Source organism: Haliaeetus leucocephalus, unplaced genomic scaffold (assembly GCF_000737465.1).
Source record: "Haliaeetus leucocephalus isolate CR32 unplaced genomic scaffold, Haliaeetus_leucocephalus-4.0 Scaffold802, whole genome shotgun sequence".
In the NCBI taxonomy this organism is placed as follows: domain Eukaryota; kingdom Metazoa; phylum Chordata; class Aves; order Accipitriformes; family Accipitridae; genus Haliaeetus; species Haliaeetus leucocephalus.
In genome coordinates this window covers 5,279,301-5,298,861 of record NW_010973238.1, presented here as the reverse complement: position 1 = coordinate 5,298,861, position 19,561 = coordinate 5,279,301, and the positions used below count along the sequence as shown (strand labels likewise).

At 39.7% G+C, this 19,561-nt stretch overlaps 1 protein-coding gene across 1 annotated transcript in view; it reads left to right on the top strand.

The window, feature by feature from the left end:
- TMEM132C (transmembrane protein 132C) overlaps positions 1–19,561 on the top strand; it is a 157,932-nt gene that overhangs the window by 58,563 nt on the left and 79,808 nt on the right. Inside the window, exon 3 of the mRNA XM_010581755.1 lies at positions 4,173–4,319. Coding sequence (XP_010580057.1) covers positions 4,173–4,319 — 147 coding nt within the window. The remainder of the gene's footprint in view (positions 1–4,172; positions 4,320–19,561) is intronic.

Genomic DNA, 19,561 nt, shown 5'->3' with positions numbered 1-19,561 from the left:
TGTTAGCCTACCTGTAACTTCAGATTCTTCCTTTGCCAGTATATTACTTATCTGTATCATAGCACATCCAGGCAATGCAGCCCTGCTTGGATTTGTGCTTTGAGGATGACTTTCTCTGGAATAAGAGAGGTGATGCTCTCTAGGATTAGCATACGTCAGCAAAATCATACAGCATGTGAAGAACTGTGTGGAGTACTCAGCAGTCTGCCCTCTCTATAGGACTGCTGCAGGTGGCAGAACCCTTCCATGGCCATAGCAGTTTTGCAAGATTAAAATCTAAATTTAAATAGGAAACTATAATTTGAGCTCCTGAAATCGTAAGTCACATCTTCAGCTCTGGCTGTTGCTGATTCAATGCCTTTCAGTTACTGTCTTTATCAGCTGTATAGTATTATGCCTAAATACTGCTGAGATTTCTTGTAATTTGAGGACAGTGAAATGGAACAGCTAGATTTTCATCTGTAGTTTATCAGAATGTATTAATTAGAAGCATCATTTCTAAGTTTGACATGTTAGGAAGATAAGGTGCTAAATGGAAATCTTTGTATACAACTAAAAAGCTTTGATTTGGAAATGAAATATTTGCTTGGAAATTGTATATTTGCATAAGTGTATTTGCTGTGAGATTGTGTAAGTAAATGTTTTTACTTGGTCTTGACAAAAATTAAGTAATGATTTCTAGGTAAGCTGCTGGAGAGTTTTTCTGTAATGTCTTTGAGATGCTGCTTGTTCTGCATGCCAGCAAAATGTTTTAAATCTGTATTCGAGAGATTTAAAGAGAGACGGTTACTTTGAGACAAAGCTGAGGCAGACATTTCCTGTGCTATGAATTAATAACCTTAGAAGTTCAAGCAAGAAAGTCTTTCACTGTTCTGGCTACCATGTGTTTATAAAGCTTCAAAAACCTGTTCAGATGGAGTCCTCTATCCAGTGTGGGATTGAAGCTGACCTCTGATATTCTGCACCATTCTTAATGACGGTCTTTCTTTCATCTTCCCATTGCAAGGTCTGCTTTTGTCAGAAGATCAAAAACTGTGCTTAACTTTCAGCACATAGACAATCAAATGCAAATAAATGAGCTGCTGCCCTTAGGTTTTGTACATACGTAGGTGACTTGATTAGCAGGGTCTGTGTTTAGATCCAGAAAAAGGAAAGGGTGATTTTTGTTATTGGGCAGCAGAACTTGGGGCCGTGGTTTAGTTACTACTACTGTTGAGAGCATATAGCCAAAGTGACAGAGGCAATTTAGTGACACCCACAGAAAATACAATAATTGTTTAGAATAACATAGGAGGGGAAGATTTTGACTCCACTTTGGGTGGAAGTCCAAGCTGATAAGTTATGGCTGGTGGATACTTGCAGGTTGTAGAGCTGTGCAGAAAAGCCTCTGTATGAGGACAGCCATCTACTTGTGAATAAGCAGATGTGGCAAAGGGGAGAATTTTCCAGTTGGAGTGGGGAACTATGCACTAAAGAAATCTGGAGTACTTCAGCTGTTTGTCATCTCCATTTATTGTCACTGTACCTCCCTCCCTTAAGTAAACATGGTAAATGTATATATACTGCATAGATTAGGTGGGTAAATACAGGAGACCGTCAAGTAATTTGGCCTTCAGGTCCTCAGTCTCAGGGTTTATTGAGGTAGTATAACTTACAAATTTTTATGTACAAAGTTGGCACTATTGATTTAAAAAATTGATATTTAATCACAAGCATACAACAAGGTCAACGAATCTTTGGTAAAGAATTAAATAGACTTTTCCTTGCTAGCACTCAAACACCAAGTAAATAAAAAATTAAGTGAAAACATTTGTAGCATATGCGTATGGACTGCATTTAAAAATGTATGGGCCTCAGTACTGTCTGACTTTATTCTGATTCATCCATTGACCTTGTTATATAAAACTCAATGCCCTTTTTAGAGGGAGAGTTGCAAATTGTGCTTCTGCATATTTATTTAGGAAGTTCAATCTTCTGGGTGTTTGTACCCTAATTCCAGTGCTAAGTGCAATCACAACATTGATTTTTCTCACCAAACATAACCTACTTTACCCTGGGATGGAATTTTTTTTCTTTAATGGGCTTTATATAATGGCATATGTGAAAACCACTCAACTTAATGCCCCATACTGTAGTTAATTAACAAAATGGTATTGTAGCCACGGTCTTTCATCCTCTGGCAGTGTATTTTACCACTAACCTAGGCCATACAAAATGTCCGACCTAATTAACAGGAGCCCAGGTATTGACTATGTCAAGCTATATGGTGGAAAGAGCAATTTGCAGCTGCTGACAAAGTTGTAATTATGTTGAAAATCCAAACATGAGGAACCTCATTTTGACTGACGTTATGCCATTTCAGAGCCCATCTTCAGGAACAGCTGAACAAAGTATCTAAATGATCAGTTTTTACTTCTCTCCAGTTGCTAAATAACAGTATCCTAAAACACATCCGAACATCTCCTAAAATAGATACTACCAAAACCACACTGGTGGATTTATACAGATTTCAAGATTGGTGGTACTGTTTTCTTGTTAATTAAATGTTTATTTATTGTTCATTTATTTGAACCGTAATATACTGGAGAACTTAATGGGACTTAAAGCCTTAATGAACCTTCAGTAACAGATTTGATTCTCCTTTTACTTTTTCTGTTTTCATCTCTGTGTAATTCAACTGAAGGCATTAGAGATGCATCAGTTTTGTGCTAGTTTTACTAGAGCAAGACAGTAATCTGTGAAGCTCCATAGTGTTTCATGTTACAAATGAGAGAATTAAGCACTTATGCTTTTATACTGAGAAAAAGAAGTTTTCTTTTTTGATGCCTTTAATTGTGTTTTGTCTCACTGTTGAAAAACTGCAATGAGAAGACAAGTACTCTCAATCATTCATGACTACATTTTGAAAGTGTTTTAGTGTCTAAAGATGCAAAAAGACCAGTTTTTCCAAGGAACTTACTTAGGTGCTGAGTCCTCATAAATGTCAAGAAGATATTGACATCTTTTTAGATGGTGATTTCTGCTCAATAACTAACCTTTTGTGTTACATAAGTATTTTAGAAAAATACGATTTTTCACCGTGCTTTAGCCTCTTTGCTGTGGTGAAGCCAGTTGCTGCTGAGTAGAGGCCATGACGAACGTACTCTGGTAGGGTGAAGTTAAGCAGCCCTTTGCCTTCTCCATCCAAAGCTGAGGCCAAGCTACTCACAGAGCCTGGTACTTCTAACTGGCATCCTGCTTCCCACATATTCATCATCTTGTGTGAGTTCGGTGGGCTGGTGGAAGTTGGTCCCTCAGTGTCTTTTGAAGAGAAAGGCTGTATAAGTATCTCTTTTTCTCATTCCTGATGCTTTGTAATAGGACTGAAGGTCAGCAACTGAACATTCCGCACCCAAATAGTATGTTTGCTGGGAGTTCTTTATACAAATGCTCCTTAATTAAGCAAGTCCTCTTTAATTAAACCTCCATACAGTTATTGCTGATGTTATGAGCATCACTAGATAAATACAGTTAACTTTTCCACAGGATGTAACAACTAACAGTGGCAGAAATTTGCATCCTGTAAGAACATCTCTGAGTTACAAAGTCTTGTCTTAACCAACAGCTGCGTTCTCTCCAGGCTGGAGATTTCAAACAGAAATTTCCTTGGGAATCTGTGACAAAGAAGGAATTGTCAAGCAGAAGAGCAACAACCTGCCCACTGATAACGTAGAAGAATATCATATGGAATAAAAATGGGTTATTTAAAAAACTTCAGTGAAGTATTCCTCTGTGCAGTGATGAAGCACAAGTTTGTCGTGATACATATGAACAGAACCTTCCTGAGTCTTCTGTGTTGGGACAAATTTCTCTTTGGGAGAAATTATTGCCAGAATAGAGAAAATAACCTTGAATGCAGGTTTTCCTATAGGTTCGGTCTTAATCATAACTCCAGCCTGCTGTTGGCAGAACATATAAAGGCACACAGTTAGCTGGTTCTGTCCAAAAAAAGTGGTACGTTGCCTTAGATCTGCATTTGTGATACCACTCTCTTGTTTACTGATGGGTTAGAAACATAGCTAATACTTAGCTTAAAGCTGGTATGTTGAGATCTCCATGCCTGAGCTACATTTGGAAGGTAAAAGTCCTGAATTACTCTCTTGTAAACTTTTTACAATTGCTGTTTCCAACAGGGCAAAGGTGAAGAAAGGTGTAAACATTCTCAATGCAAAGACAAGTGACCCTCGGCAGTGGGATGTGAAACAAGAGGTGGGGAATGGTGGAAAGCATTCGACCACAACAGTTATTTGTCAGAGGATAGCACCAAGTTCAAGGAACAGGTATGAAGCCTCATATTCTCGGCACATTAAACTCATTTATATCCATGATACCATTCATTGGTTGAAAGACTTAGGGCTCATATTACCACTACTCATAGCTATTAAACCTGTAGCCTGGAAATCTGGAGACACTTATGTTAACTATGGTACCATCTGCTGATCTATAACAGAGCATCTTAGTTTCCAGGTAATAAAATTCATCAGTTTAAATTAAAAAATGAATAGAATAGGCCTACGCAGGGGTGGGGGTAGGGAGTGTCGTTTTGGCATGAATATGAATATCCTTAATTTTACAGGTTTCTACTGAACATAATTTTTTGGCTTGATAGTTTTGACCTTGTTTCTCTGAACATATCACAGCCTCTGTGGCTGGTTCATCAAGCAAGAAATGAATTCTTCCACAGTGAACCACTGTAACTTTCAAGCATTGGTACAGGATAATTCAAACCTTTCAGTATTTAGTGTCTTGTATGTAATACAGAAGAATCCCTTTTTGCAAAGAGTTTCTTCTTCCAGAACTGGAGATTCCCTTGCTAAGCCATACACTGGTAACTGTCAGAGGCAGTGCATCCCAGGGAGCACTGGTATGAACTGGCCTGCCAGTGCCTGCTTTCCTGTTTAATGTGTTTTTACCGAGACTCGGTCTAGTTGTTCCACAGACATAAAAGCAGTGCTTTTTCAGTAAGTATGATTGTCTTCCGCGGCACATAGTAAAGTCATATGTTGCTGCTTTCAGTGGAAATTATTTTGCTCTTGCTGGGTATCATCTTAACAAACTCTCAGAACACCGCTGTACATGTAGTCCACACAGAGGATTTCCATTGTACAGATCTGAGCAATGCTTCCCTAGCTCTGCGCTTATTATTAGCCTCAAACCTGGGCTCATTGAAGAGTATCGTAAAATCTTTGGTGGATGCTGGGTTGGTTATTACTTTCCTATGCGGTTGGTTTGTACTATCTTCAGGCACAGAAAACCTGAGCAGATTTTAACATTTGTATTCTGTGCCCATTCAGAGTGCCTGGGAAATATTAGACTTCTGTAAAGTGCAGAAATTTCTCTTGTCGTGAGGAACTCACTGATTCAGTGTATTTACACTTGATATCATTGCAGTTAGTGAGATTTTCAGTGGAGAGTTTGTGGGGGAAAGTATTGTGTTTGCATGGCAAGGTTTTGGTGGTGGGGGGTGGGGGTGGTTATAGGGGTGGCTTCTGTGAGAAGCTGCTGGAAGCTTCCCCTGTGTCAGATAGAGCCAACGCCAGCCGTCTCCAAGATGGACCTGCCGCTGGCCAAGGCCGAGCCCATCAGTGATGGTGGTAGTGCCTCTGGGATAACATATTTAGGAAGGGGGGAAAAAACCCCTGCACCACAGAAACCACAGCTGAAGAAGAGAGGAGTGAGTATATGTGAGAGGAACAGCCTGCAGAGACCCCAAGGTCAGTGAAGAAGGAGGGGGAGGAGGTGCTCCAGGCGCTGGACAGAGATTCCTGTGCAGCCCGTGGGGAAGACCATGGTGAGGCAGGCTGTCCCCCTGCAGCCCAGGGAGGTCCACGGTGGAGCAGATCTCCACCTGCAGCCCGGGGAGGACCCCACGCCGGAGCAGGGGGATGCCTGAAGGAGGCTGTGACCCCATGAGAAGCCTGCACTGGAGGAGGCTCCTGGCATGACCTGTGGCCCTGTGGAGAAGAGGAGCCCAGGCTGGAGCAGGTTTGCTGGCAGGACTTGTGACCCTGCAGGGGACCCATGCTGGAGCAGTCTGTGCCTGAAGGACTGCAGCCCATGGGAGGGACCCACGCTGGAGCAGTTCATGGAGGACTGTCTCCCATGGGAGGGACCCCACGGTGGAGCAGGGGAAGAGTGAGGAGTCCTTCCCTGAGAAGGAAGGAGTGGCAGAGACAGTGTGATGAACTGACCCCAATCCCCATTCCCTGTCCCCCTGTGCCGCTCGGGGGAGGAGTAGAGAATTCGGGAGTGAGGTTAAGCCCAGGAAGAAGGGAGGGGTGGGGGGAAGGTGTTTTAAGATGTAGGTTTTATTTCTTATTATCCTACTCTGATTTGATTGGTAATAAATTTATTTTTCCCCAAGTCAAGTCTGTTCTGCCTGACAGTAATTAGTAAATGATCTCTCCCCATCCTTATCTCGACCCACAAGCCTTTTGTTATATTTTCTCTCCCCTGTCCAGCTGAGGAGGGGAGTGATAGAGCAGCTTTGGTGGGCACCTGGCGTCCAGCCACAGTCAACCCACCTCAGGGAGGGTAAAGGGAAAGGAAAAATATATCATTTGAGCTTGCCAGAAGTAAAAACCAAAACAGTTTGAAAGGGAGGACATGGCTTTAGAACAGCATGTAACTGAGTGTATTAGCAACTGCAGAACTATAATAGTCAGGTTATCAAACCCCAAATTAAATCTTCTCAATCCAATTTGCATAAAGTCTAATTAACCCATAAAAATATTTTTAGCACTAATTATGCAAATAAAAGTCAATGTTTTAATTAATGCCTCTTTCATTTGTATATGTAAATAGTTGCTGTCTTCTGAAAGCATGACGAACCTAGGTTTGAATTAAATGTTTTCATACAAGAGCTGGACAAGGAAACCTGGGCTCATGTGTGCTGAGATCCCAGTGGGAAAGCATACAGTGTAGTGGGCATTACAGTTACTGAGTTTTTAAGTGGCACTTGGAGCCCTCTGCACAGAGCAAAAATATTCTATTAAGCTAATTTAATTTGGTTGAGAATTGCAAGTCCCTAATGGGATCTTTCTGTGCTGCCACCAGCTTCTTCAGGCTAGTTTAACAGTGTAGTTTGTTTGGGTGATGTGCAGTTCTGTAGCAAGGTCAACGTAGATGTGAGGTACTGTTCTGGAGTTCCAGCATCAACACAGGCTAATCTTCTTTTGCAGCAAACTCAGCCAACTCATAAATATGTTGGTTAATTTAAGCAGAGAGAGGTGTTTTCCATTGTCTTTGCAAAAGAGCTTCTGAAAAGCAAGTAAATGCAAGTTCGTAGTTCTTGAATGCTTTATGAACATTCACACAGCTTGTCAAGAAGATGATAGTATGTTATTTTTCTTTACATGACCAGCTGTTTCTAGCACAGCTCAGAGAATTAGCTAGCAGGAAAGGAGAATGAAGGGTCTTCCACAGTTGTGCCTTATTCCTCTGTTGCAACCAACAGAAGTAATTTGGCTCTCCCCTTGTATTGTCACATGTCCCCAGTCGGTTGTGAAGTCAGAGTATTACTTAAATTCGTAATAGATTCTCAGTGCATTGGAGTGCTGCCTCCTACAAACCATTTTGTGGTAGCTAGATTAAACTGCATCCAGGATTCATTCAGGTCATAATGGGGAGAGTGATGTGTTGAGTTGTTAAGCACATGAACAGGAAATTCTGGCCTTTATGTGCTCTCACTTACTTGGAAATCTCCCTGACGCACCATGGAGAACCACTGCACTCTTGCCCCTTCATATTGAGGGAAACAAATGCCCATACTCAGTAAAACTACTCGTTTTCATTGCCATGTTGTCTTTCTTTTCTTGCATATTTCTACTATCGTTAGTATGTGGATATAATTACATTGTAAGCACTTTGAAACAAGCAGTTTATATCTTAATGCAACACCACTTAGCAGCTAATATACCTTTCACATTATATAATAAAAACCAAGGGACATATTTTAGATACATCACATCAATAATTGTTTACCATTACATTTTAAGTGGGCCACGCTTTTTTACTTTTTTAAGTAATAGTTGTTCTCTTTGAATTTGTGCTGCTAAAGCCAAGAGCCGTAGCTTCTTAACTTAGATTTATTCAGAAAGACTTTACCACTATAGCAAGTAACTGAAAACAGCTTGAAATCAACAATGTTTGTGTGCCTTATAATGCAATTTGTGCTGAGATTCAAGTAGCTATTGATGAGGATAACAACAGTGTTGATTAGTCAAAACAAGTATGACTACTGCTTGGTCACTTGTTTTCCCTTGTTTCTTGTTTCTGGAGGAAAGCTGGTAGGTTTTAAATGTGTCCCCAGGGTAGATGAAGAGATATTTTTGGTTGCTATTATAACTGTTTCCATATCTTAGTATTGCCTCTGTTTGGTTCCAGCCTAAGGCTTGTGTGGTTGATTTATGGTGTCGCACATCTACCCTGAGAACAGCTTCAGGGAAAAGGCTTGTATTGGCTGTGTAGTTTATTCTGGATTGCCACCACAGGGTGCAAGAACTGTTCCAAGACAGAGCAAAGGTTATTTTTGACCGAAGTAATTTTAATTGTCTTTTTTGTTTTTTTTTTTTTGTTTGTTTTTTTAATAGCATACCTCCACCAGCTGGTATGCTGTCAGCTGTGGGGATGAGAAAGATGGGTTAAGGGTAAGAGCAAGGAGGGTTAGGAGAATTTCTTAAGCTGGCTTCTCTGCCAAAGCCAGAGCATCCTGTAACTGTGGTGTCTAGAACTAAGAAGCAGCAATTGGGGCTAATCTAGGCCTAACTCCTCTTGCTCCTCCAAACCTGGAAGTGGGCTGGAACAAGCTGCCTTCAGTCTGTTCTTGGGCTGACGTTTCTGCCCGTGGATGTTGTACTTTGTTTGTGGAGGAATGGAGTCACCCAGTGTTTTTGATTTCTGTCAACCGGGTAGAGAAACTGAGTGTGGGAGAACGAAGAGACATTTAGAAAAACTGACATAATGGAAAACTGCTGTGATGTAGCACTTTATCCTCTTGGCCTTGAACCTTTTGAGAGGCCTGTGGGCTTACAGCTCTCTAGCCATCTGTCTGATAAAGAGGCAGACTCGGGAAGAGTGCTTCCAGATGTTATGTTTATGTTTCAGACTGTGTCATAATCACTTATTCCCCCTCGCCACACGCGCACACATTTTTGGGGGTTGGTTTGTTGGTTTTTTTTTAAACACTGTCTGGGTATCATTGCAGTCACATGGAAACAGCTAATGATGTTATCGGGTTGTGTTTCATATCATCAGGGCATGGAGAAAAGCAACAAAGCTGTTACAATTCTGTGCAGGTCCCTCCTCTGTCTGGCAGCACCATATGCTGCCAAGGGATGTCAGTAAAGTGAATTCTCTTGCAATTGAAAAATAAAAGTAAAGTGTACATGTACAAAATGCCTCAAACTTGAAAAACTGTAAGCTGTGTGGTGTGTGTCTGGCTATACCTGAAGACAGTCAGTCTGTGCCCAATATATAGACACTGAGAAGAGTATTCACACATTACGACCAGGGTAGATGTTATTAATTCTTTTAGAATCTGGGTCATCTTCCCCTGGCACAGTTTTGGGTCAGAGTGGTTTGCAGAGCTCAGCAGAGTGGCAGTGGTGCCTGCTGACCTCAAAACCTTGCAGTCTGAGCAGAGGACATGGTTTTCACAAGGACTCAGAGGTTTGGTGCTCATAGGTCAGGATTTTTTCATTACAGTTGTTTATCCTTCTGACTGATAATTACGGCTGGATGAGACCTGAGATGGCACATGCCGGTGCTGTAATAGTAGATGCTTGGGAAGTTGTATACATCTTTAGGAGGTCACATCTGTGTCTGTAGAAACTGATTTGTACAAACTGTAGAAATACTTCAGGAGGAGGACATCAGCAGTGGATTTCTTTTACTATTAACCCTGAAAGAGAAACAATTTCCATTCATTTATGAGAAAGTCACATATGAACAAGCATTATGGCCTCCTGAGTATTTTGTTTTAAGCATCATGCATATTTTGGTGCAAATTAGGTACAGTGTTTTAGGCTGCTGGCAAATTACCAGTGCAGCCCTCAGAGCTTCCAAGGTGAGTCATTCTTGTGATGTGCATCTGTCTGCTTAAAATGACACGTGGGAATGTATGCGTATAGCTGTCAATAACACTATAAGAAATAATATAGCTAAGCCTTTACCTACTGCCTTAAAGATACTTTCCCTCCACCCTTTCTCATCTGATTTCCCAAATAATTTATCTCTGCCTGCTGTCTTTGCATTTTAAGATTTCTATTTATGTTAGGATGCCTGCTTCAGGTTAAATTAGGGCACAGATGTCTCCCAGCATACAGTGTAGGTGCCAAAGACAAACTGGACATCTGCACATATGGTGGAGGATCAGCCAGCTGTGCCTTGTAACAATATCTTTTCTAGGGCACAGAAGACTAGGGTTAGAAGGTTGCTTCCCAAAGGAGCCTTTCATATGGCTTCTCTTTTGCTGCTTTGAATGTCAGGAGTGTTTATCAAAGCCCCGAGCTGGGGAGGGAGGAAGGATGAAGAATGTCTCTCGTGTCTCTTTCAGGAGTAGGCTGCCTGCAGGAAGGAGGCGGGTGCTCCGTTGCTGTTGCCTTGCTCTCTCTGTGTGCTGCAGTGTCTAAGCAAGTGTCTGCACAAACTGTCTTGAGAGGGAATGTTTGTTCCTTACACCTTGCTGTCTTACTGAGTACTTGTGGGAGCAGGGCAACTTGTTAAACCTTACGAATTCTGAGTGGTTTCGACTTAATGGGCAGCCCTCGCTTGCATTAAGGAAAAACAAATTCCACAGGAGCCCTCATAGACAAGGACTCTCACTGAGCCTGAAGGACCCTTTCTTTTCAATACTTGCAGTAATGCAAGTTCAGAAAGATCAGATTTGAGATAACTATAGCAATTGTCATGGCAACAACATAAGTCTGTCTAGTTTTCATCTAGCACCTACCAGCCCTGATCCATAACTGGAGTGTTGGCCGTACCAAAATCCAACAACGCTATTATCAGTCAATTGTTTCAGTAGAAATTTGTGTTTAATTTGTCATCAGCATAAATACCTGCTTTCTAACAGATATGGGCTGAGTCAGAAAACCAACAGGGTCTGCACAAGTGTTGTGGAAGATACTAAATGAAAGTATTTTCTTTCTTATCAGGTATGTCACAACATTCTCTCTTCTGTTGGAAATTCAAAGCAAGATGTTATAATCTAAGATGAGATTTTTGAAAGCCTGTTGTTAGGCACTATTGAAATGAATTTTCATGTTGGATTTCAACAGAACCAGTGTTAGACTTGGTCCTGACCATTCAAAAAATACTACATTAGTCTTTACAGATAACTTAACATCGTATTAGCCAAGGAGTAAGGCATTCCCATGAGTTTTCTCTCCAAGAAAAGAAATTAATTAATAGAAATGAGATAAAAAAATACATGAAATGAGATCTATCCATGATCCCTACAGAAGTTCCAGCCCAGTTGCAATAAATTTTTTTTTTTTTGTCTACTTTGGAGTTCCTGGGTCTGCTGGGAAGCAGAAGGGTTGAAGCACCAAGAGAAAGGTCATTCTTCACATATTTCTTGCCCAAATGAAAGCATCAAATTTGTTTGCTCAGCAACTCTTTATAGTTTGGAAAAGCTTTTTACATGCTTATCAAAACCAAATGCTGGAGGCTTAGCCAGTGCATGCAGTAACCCAGCCTTGCTGAGAAAGCTGCCGTCAGTGCCTCCCCTGCTTTCCAGTCAGGTTGGTTATATTGTTTTATTTCATTATTATGTAAATAGAGCAGAGCCCCACACATATTAAATAGAATAGGATGTGCAGTCATGGAATAATGGGACAACAGCTTTACATCCATTCCAAATTGATAGACAGGTTCAATAATTACTGTAATTCCTGATGTCCGGGGTGAGATTATTTTTTGATATCTGACAAAGTAATCATTTCTCAGAGAGTGACTAGAAAACATACAGTCTACTTTTCAGCCTTTTACTTATGTCTGAGCATGTGTTTTGCAGAGCTCCTGGAACATGCAGTAGGAAAAGCTGGCTGTCCCACTTGCATCGTCTACTGAAAGCTGCTGGGTTCTTGCCTCTTCTACACAGCAATCCCTATCACTTTCCATTTTAATAAGCTGTAATTCATAGCGACATCATCCATGAAAATCTCCTTCTGATGTAGCACATTCATGGACCGACACTTCTGTTAATTTTTTCTCTTTGCACTTTAAATAATGAGTTCTAATTTGGGGTGAGGTCAGCTCTTATTTAACTGTGACAGTTGGCATGGTATGGATGTTTTAGCAGCTATTGTAATGTAGCCTTCCTTGTGATTTTGAGACTGTGGAAGATAAGAGACAAAAGATGCAGAACTGGGTGGGAGGAATTTGTGCATGTGTATTTTTTCTCACACTGTCTTTGAAGCAGAAACATCTGCTGAAAGCCATAAACAGCTGAGTTCAGCAATACCACATCATGCTGCCAAGCAACTCTGCTTTCCTCTAACTTCCACAGCAGAGGAAATAAATCAGGCAATAAAGAATGAAGAAAATTTAGGAAAAAGCACCAAAAGCCAAACCTTTCAAGAATAAAGTGAGTAAGATCTTTGTTAGTATTCGGCAGGGCAAATTGAAATATGTTTCTTATACATGTAAGCCCTCTGTACCATTGCTGCCTGAGGAATTTCGTAATAACAAAACTCCTCTGAACTCAAGGCACCTAAAACTGGTCAGGAGAGACCTCTGGAAATAGGCTACAATCTCATAAAAGAGGATTAGATGATTTTAAACATTTTTCTGATCTCATGCCTCTGTCAGGTCAGTAGCAACTAACCAGCTGACAGTGGTAAAGTACCACCGTTTATCCGAGACCTTTACATTTCCTTAGATAAAGCACAATATATTGGACAGGTGAACCATTTGTTTCTGCACTGGCTTACTGAGATTTACTTTTCCACTCAAAGTTACTTTAGTTTGATGTGTTATTGCCTATTTAAAGTACAGATAAAAATCTCTTTGTTTCTTTCCTTTGTTATATAATAATGGTGACTGCTTTATGAAACAGGTGGAAAATTATTATATAGATGCTAAGTCTGTATTGTAAGTCTTACAAGTTAAGCAAGGTTGGTAAGAAAACCAGCAGATCGTGGTAGCTGCTAACTTGGAGGATTTTATGGCATGTTGCTGGTGCTGTGGGCTCCTGCTCCCCACTCATAACAGAGCTCTCCCTCCATTCACCACTCCTGGCTGTCATTTTGGTTCAGATCATTAAGTTCTATTCCCAGATGACCCGTGTATATAATTAAAGAATTGATGTTACTTGTATACCTGCAGTGAGGGACGGTTAAACACTACTCCTGCTACCTTCTTCGTTCAGAGACCACATCATCTGTCTTCTGTTGTACTTCCCTCCAGGCCTAAATAATAGAAAGACAGAACTCAGGTGGTTTTTACACACTGCATTTTTTTTCTCTCTTTTTAAAATTCAAAATTAGTTTAAATGCATTTCATTAGCCTCTTCTATTACATCCATTGCATATCCTCCAGTTGGAGATAGTTGTAATAAAAAACCTAATTTTATAAGCACATTAAAATTATCACTTAAAATCACTTATATGGTTGATACAGGGTTTATAGAGCAAGTTCAGTCTTCTAAACATCTGGCAGACCTAACTGTTGTCTCATTAGCACCACTGAGTTGAATGAAATTAATCTACTGATTCTCACTTTTGTAATTTAAACCAGGGTCATGCCTTACACGATCATAAGGTGTTTGTTTAAACTCATTTGTAGTATCCAGTTCTGTGATTACAAATATATTGGTTTGAATGCCAAACCAGCATGAGGTCCTGAACTTGAACAATTTGAAGACCTGATCTGACAGGTGGTATTAGTGCATCAGTCCAGGTGTGTTTGCTTCTTTGAGACACTCACATCTCAGGCTTAGAAAACCTTGCTCTTCTTCAGTTATCTTCGTAGAAAAATGTTTGCAATAGCTGGGCGGCTAACAAATACAGCTCTCATCCTACAACTCCCTAGTGATTTTTTCAGTATTTCCATGTACTCTTGTCTGTCTCTATCCATCTGCTGTCTATACTAGTAGGCTTGCTGAAGCAGGCAGCATGTTGCTTATTTATACTGTATGCAGCAGGGTCCTAGCCTATGACAAGGCTCCTACTCTTAATAATAGTAATAATAAATAATCACGTCCTTTATCTGGTTAATTCTATGTCTCTGCCTGAAAACAGTTGAACGGATCCATTTCCTGGTGTGAAGCATGTTTGAAACTTTTGCAGGCTGATATGGGGATAATACTAATTTGTTGCATAACTACTAATAGGCCACTTTACCAGTGCTTCAGGCTGAATGAACTAGCATCATTATTGTTCTGCAAACACTTTACAGCATATGAGCAGTTGTTAGCAAACACAACGGTTTATGTAATTCAAGCTGGACGTAACACAACTCGGCAAAACCAAGAACTTCTCGAGTTCTGTTATGACGGATTCCATTCAATTCCCCCTGCACATTTTACATAGTGGGTAGAGATAATACATGCTTTTTTACAAACTTAGAAAGTAAAAATCTTTGCCTATTACAGACAAAGCAACTCCTGGGGTCTATAAAAGTAGCTTGTATCAGAGATCATTGCAGTTTTCCACACATAACTGACACAAGAAGAGTAGTTAACTCTATTAGCTTCTGTAAGTCATCATTTGCAAGTCATAATTTATCTAGAATTCAGGCTGCAGGGAGACCGCTGGTATTTCACTTTCTGGAAATGAAGGAAGATCTTATTTTTCTTCACTATCACTTCATGGTGAATATCAGCAAATACTGACATTTTAAAAGGCAACTTTTTTTTTTTGAGCTGCACAGCCACAGTCCTTTAAGTGTAAATCAGTGTAGAGTTTGTCTTGCTGTGTCAAGTGCTTGTACAAATCATCTGGTTTGAGTTGGTTTTTGTTACAAAAATTGGTGGGTCGGAGGGGACATAGGAAGTGTTTGGAGGATACTGTATATTTCCTGGCAGTTGAACAAGGTAGAGGTGGGCTGCTCTTTTGAAAGGTAGTAGATGTCTGTGAGTTCTTCAGAAAAAATGGTTATGGTCCATCAAATCCTGGCTAAATAAGACCCCTGGCATTCTGTTTCTTTCAGTATATGATATTGGACAATTAAGATCTGTAAGCATATTATTTTGTAACACTTTCAAAATTAAGAATGAAAAATGAAATGGGAGTAGCAATATTATACCAAAGTTGCCAGTGTTTTTTGAATGCACTTTTTGCTTAAGCAAGGAAATTCAGTACTTTTTCCTGAAAAAATCTGTGATGTGTCCTTACTACTTCAAAGGATGAGAATGAAGAGTGTCAATGACTGGTATAAATCAGTGTAGGTCTGCTGAAACAATGTATACCAGTGTGTCCCACTATTATCCACAAAAAACTCCTACAACTTTCCTGTTATTACTTTACCAACATGCTAGTAATTTCATGGGGAAGTAAGTTTATTAAAGAAAACCAAGATGCTTGTTGTAGAGAGTTTTTTGGATAGATCAATGCTGAATTCCTGATTGCTTGCCAGGAATTTGAGTTCCAGTTAAATTTCCAGGGAAGAAACCTTAGCTTCATTGAAGCAAATGGCAAAATTTCTTTTGCAGTCTGAATTTCACTCCAAGTTTAGACTGAATTTTTACTCTTCTCGCTTTCCTTCTCTCTGACATACAGCCCAGAAAACTAGATAATCTCTTTCCTGTTCAAGGCTGTGAACAACAGCTTACATGCTCCCCTTCCATGTGTATACCTGCATACATGATGGTAATTATTACAAAAAGAGTTTTAAGTAGCACCCCATTGATTTTTGGTTTCCATGCTGCAAATTAATGGACTGAGCATGCACTCTTTGTAATCACGCTAGTAGAAATTCAATAATGACTCTGCCAGAGTACTTGAGTGACCTCAGCCACTGAATTCATTCCTATTTTAACTATTTTTAATGAGACTGGCGTATTTAACAATGCCACTGCATGGCTTCAAAGCAAGGTGCCCTGTCAACCAAAGCATTACTGATAGACCAACTAACAAGAATTTCAATGTTTATATCTGTTCTCTTACCCAAAATAGTTTACAGATTCTGTGTGGCAATGTTCATTGGCATGTACTAAGCAAAAGAAATTTCTGATGTATATGATTTGCATGAAATACTCTGTTATAATAGATTTCAACCAGATCAGAGCTCAGCAAGTACCACTGACAATCCTCAAAAGAATATAATCTCTCTGGTTAGTTTAGCAATTGTTCAGCTAGGTTTAGAGTTTTTAATTGTATTTGATTACCATTTCTTACAGTGTTTTTGTCATCTCTGAAAAAGTGCAATAGGGTGATGAGGGTCTCCACTTGGAGATGCTATTTGTTAACTTTTATCTTGAGAAATGTTCAGAAATTTAATGAGACTGGGAAGGAATATTTTAAAACAGATCTTGTTTATTGCTGCATATCTCTCTGGCTATCTATATGTGCATAGTTCCATAGTTTATTTATACTTGCTGTGATTTCCTCACAACAAGCTGATGAACTCCTATGCATTACAGATGAACACTATTTAAATGCATAGCAAATACAAGCTACTCCTAACAGTACTCTTACTTAGGAAAGTTAACCTAGAAATGTTGTGGTAAGTGTAGGGGACTTGATCACTAAGAATTGGCTAGAAACTCAGCTTTTGCTAACATTACTCCCAGAACCATCCAAGAAGGGGATTGTTTCCATGTTCTGTTAATCAAGGCTGTGTTAATTATTTTGACAGGCAGCCTCTCCTGCTCTTTTCAGTATTCCTGGGGCTGAGGTGAGATGAAACACATAGTCGTCAAACATCATATAATTGCCACATCCTTCAGTGATGCAAATCAGTGGAGATTTGTTGTGGTTCACTGTGGATCACATATAAATTCACCGTGTGCGTTTATTAAAAAAAAAAATCTCAGAAGATACCCAGAGTCACAGAACAGACTTCCATTTAGAGCAGAACCCAGGACATTTGAGGGCAGTGGTTTTTACAGACCCTGCTGACTATGTTGTGCATAAACAGGCTCTGACTTTGTAAATGTTTGAAAAGTGTGAACTCTTCACCATTATCCGCTCCCAGAGGAATACTGATTTCACTGGCTTGCTTTGAGTGCTACACCTCAACAACTGATTTTGAAAAGATGTATCTGTAATTTGCAGTAGAATTTATGCTTTTTTAATAGGAGTTAATACCTAACTATCAGGACAGAAAGAAATAACCAGGGTTTTAATTTGGAGCCTGATTCAGCATTCAGTGAAGTTTAGAGAAGACTGTCCATTAGGTTTGAGTCCTGCTCTTGATGAAGAACTTTACAACAGCTTGTACATCCTGAATATGTTTAAGAATACAACTACTAACTATGCACACCACTGAGCACAAGTTAATTGCTGCCTAAAGGACAGAAGATGAAAAAACATATCCTTTCAGCAACTCTCAGTTGTTTTCTTCAGGTTTTCCCATCCAAGTCCTTTTAGAGCCTCTTTTTATACCTGCTCAATGTGCAGGCTCCAACATCCCTCTACCTTCTGTTGTCTATTTTTAAGAACCTTTACCATTTCATCATTTTCTGGTTTTACTCTCCTTACTAACTAAAGGTTTGGGATGAAATTTGTTATTGATTCTTGGTATAATGACAACATCTACTGCAGGATCTGCTTTATGTCTTCCAGTCTGGGTTTGGACCTTAGTGTCTCTTTGTATCCTGTTAAATAACCTGACAGAGATTTCTCTAGTCTGTCTTTTATGGGACTATTGGGTTTTCTGTGTAATGATGCCCCCTTTCCCAGCCACTGAGGAGATTTGCATTAACTGTTGAATTCTTTCACAGTATTAATCAAGTCTTAGTTTGGAGTTATGGATCCTGGAAGGGGGAAGAGTTTGTGGTGGTTTCTCCTCATTTGGGTAATATAGCAGCATGCCTTTCACATTAGGAGCTTTAACATTTGTGTGTGTGAATATATATTCTTTTGTTTGTATTTGCCAGGCTTATAATGTCAACTTGTCATCATGCCAGTGATCTATTTGTTCCTTTGCCAAGTTCTCAAGTAATTTCCTAGGTTGCTAGAAAGGATATTCCTCTTTTCTACAGTTCTGCAAATTTAGCTGTGGATTGAAGAAAAATCAGGCATCCAATTCTGCCCTCAGTGTGCACCAAGCAGCCACTGGCAGCAGCTCCCGTGGAGAGATCATTAGCCAGCTGTGGGAGTCCTGTGTTTTATTCCTTTCTTCTTGAGATCATCTGAACCCACATGGTCCTCCTTCTAAGAAAGCACATACAGCTCTTGCCAGGGTCTCATGAACAGTATGAAATAATTGGCTGGAGCACATTATAGGCTCCTTCTGGCCCAAGGCTTGGCTCACTCCCCATAAAACTTGGATACAGAGGAATGAAAGATTTGCACTTGGGTCACACAGTCTGACCCAAGTGGAGCAAGGGTGCAGCATGGACATGCACAGACACATGAGCAAGAGAGTGCACCCAGACCCCACAGTTTGGCTGTAACCCACACATTGGATGGACAGATGCTTTAACTACCAAAGTGCAGTAAATCATTTGTATTCATCAATATCTATCATATTTTCTGTGGTTCCAGTTTTGGAGTTCCTTGTGTACCTTAGACAGAGAAAGGAGTCTTAGTGTCAGTGACAGTCTCTCAAGATAAAAACCCTAGCTTATTTGGAGTAAACAGTTGACTGAAGTAATTGTCAGGCTTTATTATAGCTGTTCCTGTATTCTGTAAAATTATTCACATATATACAAGCATGAGTTCATTTTGCCAGGAAGCAAGACCATTAATCCTGCCTACTTTCAAGCCATGTCTTTGTGGACTGTGGTGGGTGACTTAACTGTTCAGATTACTTAGACCTTTGGAGACTTCATCCCTTTGTAATGTTAATGACTGCTGAGTAGCTCATCCCTGCATGAGAATTTTTCTTACATTTAAGAATATTTTTTCTTTTTAATCTTATATTTTTTCTTATATTTTCTTATATTTCCCTATGTTTATATAGAATTTCTTTTATTTCTTATTTTATTATATATTTAATGTTTTTTCTTATAATAAATCCTCTCACAGAGGGATTTGGTTTCTGAAGAGTTAATTGCTCCCTGCTATTTTACTCACGAGCCAATTGAATCAGATAATTTGCTGTTTCCTGAGTAATGTCAAAGAGTGTACAGAAAGATCTTTTGTTCCAATTAAGATGTTAAAGAGGGTTTGAGGATTCCTTTCTATGCAATTCCTTTTCATGTAAGTTTTACAGTATGTACCCTACAAGATTTAGAAATGCTGCTATTTAACCATCTATGCATATAATTAGTCAGTAATTGTTGAGATCTAATGCTCTCTTTAGTGTGTTTATTAGAACTATTCCAGATAACTCTGAAGACAGATTCAGGAGAGTGTATAAACCCTTTAGTTTTATAGTTGCTGCCAGTTTTTCATCTTAAGCAAGGAAAGAG